The following is a 13,390-nucleotide window of genomic DNA, read 5'->3' as shown; positions in this document are numbered from 1 at the left end:
TAATCTGCACCATATAATCCGTCAAAGTTGTTTGAAGAAAATAAGAAATGTATCAAAATTTATTTAATTCCAAGAGACAAATAAGTAAAATGAACAATAAATACAAATATTTTAAATGTTGTAAAGTCGATTTTAAGAACATTAAGGTTTTGAATTTCGCGAGGAAAGTGGAAGCTGACTTGTGTCTGTTTGGTATATGGCAGTAGATTTCAGGGGTGAAATTTGTGCACTAGTTTCTTTGGGATTTGAAATATTTGTTTGAGATTTTTGAAGAAGAGGAGACAGTTGTGGTAGCAGATCTATAATGCAGTGTTCCTCTGCTTCATTATCTTGGGGTTTAGGCAGTAATAAATCCAAGAGCATTACAGTTTCTTGGTCATTTGTCTCTTCAAGAGTTTTATCATATTGTAATGCTTCAATTTCTTTAAGTGGAGACCAGTTTATGTTAAATTGTGACGGACACTCTGGTTCCGAGTACGACATGACTGAAATGACAGGGGAAGTCATCTGCAAAAGAATCAAATCTGAACGAGATTTGGGATTTTTCATATATATGACGGTGAAAAAAATACAAACAAAATCATTTTTGGTTTACATAAAATCTTTCATTTCATTGAGCTAAAAAAGGTGAAAACGAAACAAAACAGCGAAAAAAAGATTAACCGGATACGCAATCGCAATTTGTTTATATTGTATCTATGGTGGCGGCCATGATTAATATATGCATACCAGAAAAAAGTAGTTCCGTCGATAACCTGCTAATGTACAGATACAGAAAACAAATAATCGTATACCTTTATTCGTTTAACAAATAACCTCATTGCAGGATAAATACTTCTATACGAACATTGTATTGTGAAAATAAATATAAGTGTTTCCAAAACTTACGTATTTTGGAAAATGTCCAGCCAGGCGAGTGTGTAGTAGAGCTGCACTTCAAGTCAGTGAGGTAGCAATCTCCAGTTTCTATCCGGTAGCTAACGGTATAACAACTCTTTAACGAATTGCAGGACATGGCACAGCCTATTAGTGTTCGAACTTTGATATTTTTTTCTGACAAAACTGAAAATCTTTTGTTTTATTTAATATAAAACTTTGTTTGCAAGGCTTTCCCATCAAACAAGAAGTATTGCATAAAAAGGATGACAATAACAGCATTGGTGTTCAAAACTTTTAACTTCATTTTGCAATAAACAAAACTCTTTAACTTTGATGCAACGTATTGTCCCACAAAATATTGATGTCATAGTTACAATGTGGAACATCTGATAAAAAGGGATTAGACCTAACAACCAATCAAATAAATTGTATTAAAAAAGAAGGGCATTCGATTTTGTTTTCAAAGGAATATGATTGATTTTATATTTTTAAAGCATTTGAATAGAAAATAAATATGAGTTCAGGCAACAAAAATATCTTGATATTGATATTTTCATAGTATCAATGGACGAGAGAGTGTACATTTTGAACTACAAAAAAGTTATTTATCATAACATGAAGACTGGGTTTGCATACAAAGAATTGCTTTAATGAAAGCTGTGAAGGGACAAAAATGGCAAACAGACCCCATAGCCAAGTTTTTTTTCTTTTGTCTATTACATTAAACCTTTAAACAATTGCATTGTTAATCGTTTTTATTAAATAACACAAATTTCGTAGTTTGCTTACATTTAACGAAAACATATAACTTTAGACATAGAACAAAACAGACACTGACAGGTCAGCCTCGAAATAATTTTTAACTTGACCTACTATTAATGATCGACGATATTGAGAGAGACACCAAAGAGTACTTATATCTTAGTTTTAGAAAGAGTATCAAGTGAACCAAGATTCTAGTGGAAATCAAAAGAAAATAATCCAGGGACAAAGACTTGACATGGAAAACAGACAAACACAAAAAAAGAACATAATGTAAATAAAATAATACATACAAAGTAATAAAAGTAAATGAGCACCTCGGACTCCACTAAAAACTGGGAGCATGGACCAGGTGCACCAGTAAAGCCTTCTCATTTAAAATAATTCTGTTTGGCCACATCCTGACAAGGATAATATAACGAGAATATGTATGGAGTATGTGTCAAAGAGACAATAATTCCACCGGGATGAAAATGTCAGCCCAGGTCCACCGATTGAACAACGAGGAAATGCTCATACGACAGGGCAGACTGCAGCTGACCATAAAACATCATTATACACAGGTACAACAAAAAAGTTTCCCATAAATACTAAAGTAACATAAAAAATAAACTAAAGGGAAAAGGAAACCAATCTTACAGAGGCCAGAAATTCTTGCTTGGGACAGGCCCAAAATATGCGGCGGGATTAAAGTACTTCTGCGTGATCACAACCCTTCCCCTTTAAAATCTGTCCATAGAAGAAAAATATTACACCTAAAAATCTGTTCAAAAAGGTCGGAATCCCATGTTACAATAGAAATAAAGTAACTGACTATGAATTACGCAAATGTTTAATTGAGGACTAACTAAATTGCCAGCTCCAGGCCTGCTTAATTTAAACCTCCAAAAAATTATATCCCCATCGTATGTCAGTTTCTCATTGCACATTAAAGAGATAAAAAAGGGAACTATCGATCAATTAGTCAATTATACGGGTATGGCCACGATACTGACCTTTTTTCATATTCTAATGTAGTGTGATCGAGTATTATTTTCCTTTGTTTATTGTTGCGATATGGAATATGTTTTCAAGATAAAATTAATATTGATAAAGAATCCTTAAAACTTTCTGCATACAAGTACAGTAATAGCACGAGTTAATGTATCATTCTGTCCAATGTGAACTTCTAAAATCAACTTTTCGAATACATGTAGTTGAAGTCACTCTAACAAACAATGGAACTTGCTCATTCTCAAACTGATACTCTCATAGTAATAATGGTAGAGTAGACAGGTAGTTTATACAACTTAATGTTTTGAAGTAACTTGGTAATTTCATACTGAGAAGTACTGTATAGGGTTTGTAAGTCTCGTTCTAGTTTCAGTTATCCTTCCGGAATGTATAAGGTATTGAAATGCGAATGCCGGTCTGCATTTTGTTGTTCACTTCCGGGAAATAAAAACGCTGTATCACCATGCAAAATCTTCTATTTATATGCTCTTCTTAACATTTTTATTCAGTAGATCTAGATATTTGTCATTTTTTATCAGTATTTTTTCACAAAAAATATATTTTGCTTTTAACAATGAACTCAGTGGTAAGTTAATGACGAATCTCTGTGCATTAGAATGGGAGATGAGGACCCATTCTCATGAATTCACGGAGTCACGTGACGAGACTTACATACCCTATTATATGATGTCAAAGGGATTCTAGTGGTTGCTATTTTATGAAAAATCGAAACGGCTCTTAACTTTGAATGAAGGTGATTAAAATATATGTTTACTCATCGCTGTGAGAAATGATCTAACAAGAAATAATGAAATATAGCAATTCAACCTACATCGTACTGAATGTGTATGTAATGCATGTATTACGATCAAACTAGATATTGAAATTGTGACATGTTCCCAAATTCCGCATGCATAATTTAAGCTGAGTGTTTAGTTCAATTTTGGGACATTTGCACATAATTGTTTCCGGATAGCACTGGACATTGACATGTTGTTTAATTTATTACGAAAGTTTTTTTCATCACTATCACATAACACGATAATTACAATTTGGGGGATTCCAGGCGGATTAAAAACTGAAGCTTTCAAACTGCCAGCTGATTCTTTCACACTGACACTTAAAAATTGAGACGAGGTTATCCTGTGTCTGGCTTTCTTAAGTGTCCGTTATGTTGTGATTTTGTAAGATACGACTTACCGGGACCAGTTTAGCAAATGCATTGTTTTCCTGCTGGAACTACTACACGGCCTCTTCAAGGAGGTTCTGCAAACGTCAAAGAGGGATTTTGGATTAAAAAAAATAAAGAAATCCTATATTAAATCAAATTGCTAATAAGAACGGGCATCATGTGCCTTGGAAATATAAATTTTCTGTGTTTTAAAATATTGTGTTATCTATTACTACATGTTTTACTCATTTCATGACTTACAGGTAGCAAATTATAGGCAACTATGACACCCGCTATTCGAAGTATATTCTTCGTGTACATTTTGATCCCATCGGTTCCTTGAGGAGGAAAAAATATAGAACAACTTCATCTCATATAGTCCATTAATCACACCTGGCAAATAACCGAATGTGTACTTCAAATTACCATATATATCTGTATTAAACATTCTATTGATTCAGTTTATCTTTCTGAAATCAAATGGTCGTACCGATCCCTTCATCATTCAGGTGATTTCTATTGTAAAGAGTGACCAAAGTCTACGAAAATCACGCATTTTTCGGGAAATAGCCTGGTGATTAATGCAAACAATCGAATGGACGTTCATTTGTTGATCTTGGATAGATATCCTTTACTGAATCTTGACATTAAATTGATTAATTTTATAATAGGAACCATGCACATTGAATCGCTCTTTCAAGAAAGAAATGATAAAAGAAAAGAATCAGCCGCATTCAAAAATGTGTTTCATCGTTTCATATAATATTAATGAACAGGGAACTAAATCTTTCAGCCTTGTCATTTTGTTTCGAGCAGTATATATGCACGTTATGTCCTTGGATACAGTAAGACAATTATAATGACCGAAACTAAAATTCACTGCGCAATTTATTACATGGGAAGAATTACTTTGGACGTTGAAATTCGAGTTTTGACCCGGAGGTAGTGATGTCGCCCATGAAACCACGTCGATATCGCGCTTTTTTTCATTTGTTTTATAACAAATTCCTCAAATGTCTACCTTCCCAAAGAACCTGATATCACTCACGGATTTGCGAAGAGTTCACATTGCTAGTTTATATATATATATAAGTTTGTTTTATCTCCTGTTTTTGTTTTTGTTTTTATTTTGTTTTTTTTTATTTGTTATTTCGATTTTTTGTTCTTTGTTTTTATTCATTAATTTATTTTTATTTTATTTCTAATTTTGTTACAATTCCGTCTTTCCTTCTCTTTTTTTATGTAAATGTGTTATAATATTTGTTACATTGTGCATGTTGATCTAGTTTGTTTCTTGTTTTCACATTCAAGTATATGTACTATTATTTTGTTTATCCCATTATTGACATTTTATTTTAAGCAGATATTTCAAAGCACCGATAAAGTAAATGAAAATGTCTGAAGTACGTTTTGTATTTTTTTTTTTGCCTTTTTTTTCACCTATAACAAGTATCAATTGATTGTATATTTCCCATTTAGTCTTTTAAAAGCAACTGTTAAACGGTTTTGTTTACATACAAAATTTTCACTTAAAACAGAGACAAAATTGATCATTCATTGTATCAGTTGTGAGCAAATTTCCCAAACAGAATTATGAAAAGAAATCATTTATCAAAGTAAATATTTGGTTCGGTAAAAGATAAGAGACAATGGAATACATTTTAAGTGCGTTCAACATGATATACATTATAAAATTTAGCTCATATATATATATATATATATATATATATCAACGATTCGTTTTAAAGAAATAATTAAATAAGATAAGTAAAACGTATAAATATTTATGGAACACCAACTTGGCATTTTAGTCATCTTGTCGAAAACCCTGTTTGGAATAGTAGAATGTGGTAAGCTTTATCTAATTAGTTTCGCTGAATAGTGAACGACGAAAGAGAAAATACATTAATGAAAATGTTTGGAACCTACGGGTAATGATTGCAAGCAAATGAGCTTTCTATTTCTTAATTAATTATCTTTTTTGTAATGCAGTATTCCTTATATTTTTAACATGCATTCTAGATGGTGTTCAAGAATAAGTTCATTTTATAATGTTTTGTTATTGTTTTACGGCCATCAAATAGACATTTTAAGAAAGCAATTCCTTTTTCCGAGCGATGATTTTTAAATTTCTGTTTATTTATTTATTTTTTTGTACGTATAAAACGGTTATATATATTATCCAGATTTTGATTTTATCGCAACATTATATCCATGAAGATTCCCCCTTTTATATACATGAAACAGAGCGTTATATAAAAATTACAGTCACCAAAATATTCTTTTAAGTGTCAGTCTCTGTAAGAATCAGCAGTTGTTGAAACATGGTATGAAAAAAACACCATTTTGAAAGTTTAATTGTATTTTTTGCACTATTTGAAGCAAGGAAAAGATTTTCCATATCATTTTAGGAAATTAAGTCATATTTTTAATTGAAATGTACGAACATCTCAAGGCCAAATAATTCTGTCGAAAACCTCATTTTTCTAACATTCTGTTGAAAAAAAATTTCAGCAAATCCAGTGATTCAGATATAAAAAGTATAGTCTTTTCAAATAGTGAAAGCATAATTGAATGAAATTATATTTTCAGACCCGTTGGGTTTTGACATGCATGTTTCTTAATTTTCCCGTTTTGCCTGATTCTTACAAAAACCTTAAAGTGTACTTAAAACTATCAACACAATGAGTGTGTTGAACAATTTGCTCGAGGACATTATCTAGTCATTTGTTTATAACTTCACTTAAAAGGCATAATCACTAGAGGTTTAATCTCTGTCTATACCTTTAACAGCTTTAATGAGATATTAAGAAAAAACAGTAATTAACTTTTATTTCCATATGTGTTACTATACATTGTATGTAAAAAACGGTACAACACAAATATACCTGATCAGAGTGAGAGCATATGGTATAAAAATGTGCCACTGAAGATTAAAAAGTCTGTATAATTATGATTTGTGAACGGAAAAATAGTCAGATTTTAATATGATAAAGCATCTAGATAAAGTCAGATTTCATAAAATATATTACGAAAACAGTTAGGAAAGAGTATTTGAAAATTGTGACAAACTATTTAACAATTATACCAGTTAATATAAATGTTAAATTTGACTTTTGTCAATGATGGTGTTGAACTATATAAATGAAGGTGTTTACAGTATCTGTTATACCTGATCAGAGTGAGAGCATATGGTATAAAAATGTGCCACTGAAGATTAAAAAGTCTGTATAATTATGATTTGTGAACGGAAAAATAGTCAGATTTTAATATGATAAAGCATCTAGATAAAGTCAGATTTCATAAAATATATTACGAAAACAGTTAGGAAAGAGTATTTGAAAATTGTGACAAACTATTTAACAATTATACCAGTTAATATAAATGTTAAATTTGACTTTTGTCAATGATGGTGTTGAACTATATAAATGAAGGTGTTTACAGTATAACAAGAATTACATTCTATGCCCAAGTCATTTAATTCATAAGGTTCGATGATATGATAAAACAAACAATAGCAAAAATACTTACGTGTGAAATTTGCGGAAATAAAAACATCACTCATTCATGTACCAGCGTTTACTGCAAAATCATTAAGTTTCAAAGTCATGATAGGAGTAATCAAGGGAAACAAGGTTCTAGCGGGAATTAAACGAATGTAATCCAGGGACAAAGACCAGACATGGAAAACAGACATACACAACAAAAGTAAATGAGCAACTCGGATTCCACTACATACTGGGAGCTCGGACCAATAAATGAATAGAATTAGAGGTCGTAAAATATGTCTGCCCTATACTAAAGACCCCCCTAAAAATAAACCCTTTATACCTTCTCCACCACTATTATATTCTGTTAAGGATATCCTTAACAGATTACAGTATTAGTTTTTATTGTTTCATTATTCATTATTTGTTTCATACATCATGTTCATGTTCGGTTTAATGCATGTACTTTTTTGGATATATTTTACTGAAAATCTGTCTAAGAAAGTGAAAGATATGGTTGTTTCATAATCTATTTTATCTTTGGAGCATCAATACGGAATTTTGCAGTATGTACATGAATTTATTTGTCAATATCTGATTGTTTTTATTTATCGTTGTCGCAGCTATCAAAACAAATGAAATTAACTCTTCATTTCTCAAATTTAGAAATCTAGAATTACTCTTCGAGTGATTCTAATTGACATTGTCGTTTTGTCTAATTCCTCGACGGCTAGATACTTGCGATATCAGACAATAAACGATGTGGTACAAACTTGTGATACAAAAAAATGGCCGAGATTGTTTGTAGCGTGGTTGTGTATCATTTTCTATAAATGAAAACGACGTTGTGACCTTTCTAACGTTCTTCTCCCGACACCAATGGTGATGTCGTAGACGGACGATTGCAAGAATTTTGGGTGAACGATCCGTTATGTCGGCTTAAATATTTAAAATATTAAAAATTAAATGACGGCATTTTATGGATTCTCTAAAGTTAAAGCTGAATTAAATACCTTCTTCTCTCCAGAGCTCAGAATTCGCGACAAACGTATATAATAATAGAATTATCACGCACTTAGAAACACATTTAAAGGAGCAACAATCCAGAATATAGTAATAAAGCTCCTGTATTTCAGGGATATGAATTGAGTAAAATGTAATACTGCAGATTTCCATTAAGGCATAACAAAAGAGATATAATTTCCCGGGTCATACAAGTTATTTGTTTATTCATTCTATTTTCAACTTGATTACTTTTCGACTCAACGTTTAAATTAATATTTTTTTAGTTGCTGATTGCTCACCGACGGCGCTTGGCGATACCTACAGTGGTCATACTAGTACAACACAATCTGGTAAAACCTGTCAACGATGGGACAGCCAATCTCCGCATACTCACGTGCATACTTACATCGCAGACCAAGAAAACTACTGTCGTAACCCTGCCAGTGACGACGTAGGACTATGGTGTTACACGACTGATCCAAATGTTAGATGGGAGATTTGTAAAGTCCCACTGTGTGGTAAGTATCATTCATGAGTGTTTAAGAAAACGTTCACAAATCGAGAATATCCACCTCAAACTTACAGATTTCAGTTTTCTACGAAGTTTATAAAGTTTAATTATTAAACAACAAAAAACACAATGATTTTTATCTTTGTATATCTCAGAAACGTTGCTAATAGAACGCCTTCTAAGGTAAAGTAAAGCAAAATAGAAGAATATTGTGTGACAATTTACATGCAATTAGTTTACATATGTGTTTCCTAAATAGTATATTGTCACTGAAGCAGATCAGAATTTGTTAAGGGGCCTTCAAAGCAAGACAGAGCATGATCATGACCATGCGGTCTTTATATGCAAGTTAACTCTATATAATAGGGAATTCGTACGAACATTACCGGGTATGTCATCATTTTTATGACTGGAAATTGCTGAAAATAGATGATCGCTGAGACTGGTTTTATTCTAAAATAAGTTAGTTCAATGTTTTTAAAGTTAAATATTATGATATGAAATAACATAATTAAAATACTGTTTGTTTAAGCGATTGATTGCATGATGACACCACTTGGCAATAATTACAGAGGACAAGCTACTATAACCGAATCTGGCAAAACTTGTCAGCGATGGGACAGCCAATCTCCCCATTCCCATACGTATACTTCTTTGGAAGACCAGGAAAACTACTGCCGTAACCCTGACAATGAGGGAGTAGGTCCATGGTGTTACACAACTGATCCAAATGTCAGATGGCAAAGTTGTTATATCCCAGTATGTGGTCAGTATCAAAGAAAATCTCCGCCCAATAAATAATTCCAGATACATAATGACCTTTTTTGATGCCAGGAGGAAAGCAAAAGTTTTAGTTCTAATTTTGAATAAATCACGAAACCGGACGAGTACATTACATACAATTAATGTAAATTGTTATAAAAGTGTCAACTGTGATTTTTTTTTTTTTTTTTTTTTTTTTGTTACTATTTAAAGCTGTTTCACTTGATTACGTGTAGTTGCATATATGAGGGTTTTTTTTTATTCCGATGAAAAATCAAAAGCACAATTGTTTATAACGCTACACGATTTTTTTTTTGACGATATAATGAAATAAATAGTGAAGCTGAATAGTGATGGTCATGTACAGTTGATTATGTCAGCCCCTGCACTAGTAGGTTCAGAAATAAAATATAAAAATTGTGCCATCACCTGTATGACTTGCTGAAAGGTGCACATATTGAAATAACATAGTCACGAAACTGCATAAGTTCAGGTATGGTTAGGTATAAAATATCTTATTGTTTGAAATTTTATTTTTAAGTTTCCCAAATATGCATGGGATTTAAAATTTGTGAATTCACGATCAAATTGCCGTTGATGTGGAGGAATAACGACTTCAATAGTTTCATAATAGTTACAAAGAAAACTATGTTGTACGTTTTAAATTTTGCAATAAAACACTTCGAATTTTCCGAAAATACGTGAGAAAATTATCCGTGACGAAAAAAAGTGATGATTGTCTGTTTAGCATTAAATAAGTGAAATTCAGGCTTTACATGTACTAGCAAGCTATCAAGTAGTTGTGTCAATAATTTGTTCACAGAGTGTAAAATGGATATGATTGGCTTTGGGTACAGTGGATATACAAGTGTAACAATATCAGGTATTGTGTGTCAAAGATGGGACCGTAATTCACCTCATCAATCTGCTCATCCTCAGTTAGCGGACCAGGAAAATTACTGTCGTAACCCTGATGCTTATTCGGAGGGACCGTGGTGTTATACAACGGATAGGAACATTAGATGGGAATTATGTGACATCCCAATCTGTGGTAAGGAGTATACATGTAAAACGTTAAAAGCGAAACAGTGGACTTTTAGATCTATTGTGTAACCACACTTTTCACTTGTTTGTGCTCTCCGTTGTTTCGTATGTATTATTGCGTTTTAGTTTTTATGTCTTGTTTGTATTGTTTGTTAAATTATGTGTTGCCCGTTAAGTACACCTATTTTGTTGTGCAAAGTTGTCCACTCTATGTTTGGTGTTCAAGACAATGCCTTGTCAAAATGCCCTACCTACTTTAACTCTTATTATAAATTGTTTTTCTGATGTAAAAAAAACATTTCTGTATATAATTTGATTAGTGATCAACAAAACATAATAAGACTTTTTAATCATAATAATAAAAAAAACAATCGAGGCAATGTTGACTTATTCTATTGTGTTTCCTTTTTTTGGCTTTTTCTTTTTATTTGGTTTTGTAAAGTTTTCGTTTGTATGTTTCGTTTTTTTTTTATGTTCGTTGCTAACTTGAAGAAACATTGCTCATTATTTTAATGAGTATTCAAGGGAACCAAGGTTATAGCGGTAATCAAAAGAATGTAATCCAGGGACAAAGACCAGACATGGAAAACAGACATACACAACAAAGAACATAAAGTAACTAAAATCATACATACAAAGTAACAAAAGTAAATGAGCAACTCGGACTCCACTAAAAACTGGGAGCATGGACCAGGTGCACCGGTAGGGTAAGCGGTAATACAATGAATAAATAAGCTTTCTTTTCATTTTTTTTTTAATTTAGATACAAACATAGCCAAACATCATGTATGACTCACAGCTTGAAGTTACCGCTACAATCATAACACTTATTTTGCTATTACTGCTTTTTTCTCAAAAATGAATTTACATTTTGGAAACGGTAATGAAGTAATTTAGATGGATGTATTTGAAACATATTTTCTTTGTTATTATTCGTTGATTTTTTTGGCTTGTATTAGTTTTTACAACAACGACACCTGTAGCAACGCATATTTCAACAGCAACTACAGGCGTTCTCTCGACTGGAATGACCTCTACAACAACGGAAGTGTTTACAACATGTGAGGAATTTGCATCAACAAGAATGACATCTTCATCAACGGAAGAACCTTCAACTGAGAAGACATCTTTATCAACAGAGAAGAAAACTTATGTAACAACACAGTTTACTCAAGTTGAGATGACAACTTCATCAACGGAACTGCCTACTACAATGACATCTGGATCAACAACATTAATAGAAATGACATCTTTCTCATCAAAAGTGCTTACAACAAAAATGAAATTTTTATCAACGGTGAAGCCTACATCTTTATTAACAGAAATGATTTCAACAGAGAAAACTACTGCATCAAAAACACAAACTACACCAGAGATGATAAAGTCATTAACGGAAGTCCCTGCAACAGAAATGACACATGCATCAACGGAATATCCATCACAATTGACGACATCTGCATCAACGAATTTGCCATCGACAGTGACTACATCCGTATCAACGGAGTTGTCATCAACAGTAACTACATCCGCATCAACGGAATGGATATCAAGGTTAACAACATCTGCATCATCGGAATTTTCATCGCCAGGAATGACATCTGAAGAATCAATAGAAGTATCTTCATCAAAAACTGAATCTACATTTACGGAAGAGCCTTCAGTGAAGGAAACAACTACTGCATCAACACATCTGCCTAAAATAGAGACGACATTATCAACGGAAGTGGTTACAGAGACAACATCGTTTTCAACAGACGTTGTAACAGAGGAGGTGTTGGCAGTATGTTCCTGTCCTTGTTCACACATTTCTCCTGAAACACTGGAAAATATGGCTAATAAACTCAGGGAAAATTTGTCAATAGATAAAAGGGGCACTTCTAAATTCATACGAAGGCATATTTCTGTTAAAGACAATAGGAAATCTTCTCGAACTATAGGGACGATAGGCATTGCATTTCTAATCGGATGTGCATTTTTGATAGTTCTTTCCGACTGTCATCGTTATTGTTTCCTCCGTTACTGCAGTTGTGGAAATTAAAAAACCAAAGACACATTACACACTTAATAAAATGTAACAACTTTAAAAGTAAGCACTGAATTTATCTTATTTTTTCTGCTAAGCGGCTCAAAAGCTGATGATACATGGAGAGAGAAAAAACAAAGGAATGTTTTTCACTGCTTATATAACTCTAGGACTTTTTCTTGCCAAACGTCACAAAACGTCAATCCATCGTCCCAGAATTTACAATTTATGTTGAAAATAGCAACAAATACTGGAGAAAATCTATATAAATAGAATAATTAATTGGTTATTGTGAATATCCCCTAACGCATTTCCGTACACTCGTTAAATCTAGGGTTTCTTTGGCACTCGTGATCATATTTTGATTTTTCAATCTTTCCAATTAATTTTCGTATTATTCGGCAACTATTTGTACCACTGCTATTGTTGAAGCCACTGGAAACGTAAGGAAAAACAACTACTACAAATATATATTAAATATCATCATATTTTTATTCATTATTGATTGGACTTGGATCTAATAATTACATGATATGATTCTCGTACGTAACACCTATTGAAGCTTTACACCGTTCTGCAGGTTAATATTGCTACCCTTGTATTGTTTTCTTTTACGGATACTCCTTCGCGAGAAATGAACAAATACAAAATGGCAATCATATAACACACTGACCACGACATGGAACTTAGACACTAGGAACATCTCTCCATAACATAAATACATTTTGTATGCGACATGTAACGAGCCATCT

General features: G+C 32.5%; 1 protein-coding gene across 1 annotated transcript; it reads left to right on the top strand.

Annotated features, from left to right (window-relative positions):
• Positions 1-5,563: 5,563 nt before the first annotated feature.
• Positions 5,564-12,733, top strand: LOC148626478 (uncharacterized). Its single transcript, XM_088571232.1, has 5 exons — positions 5,564-5,655; positions 8,583-8,816; positions 9,342-9,575; positions 10,395-10,622; positions 11,575-12,733. The coding sequence occupies exons 1-5, from the start codon at positions 5,592-5,594 to the stop codon at positions 12,651-12,653; spliced, it is 1,839 nt and encodes a 612-aa protein (XP_088427358.1). The 5' UTR covers positions 5,564-5,591; the 3' UTR covers positions 12,654-12,733.
• Positions 12,734-13,390: the final 657 nt, after the last annotated feature.

Source organism: Perna viridis, chromosome 2, assembly GCF_037379345.1.
Source record: "Perna viridis isolate PV_CMFRI_1.1 ecotype Kerala chromosome 2, ASM3737934v1, whole genome shotgun sequence".
Taxonomy (NCBI): Eukaryota; Metazoa; Mollusca; class Bivalvia; order Mytilida; family Mytilidae; genus Perna; species Perna viridis.
The sequence above is the reverse complement of the archived record's forward strand: the minus strand, read 5'-3'. Positions and strand labels throughout refer to the sequence as shown.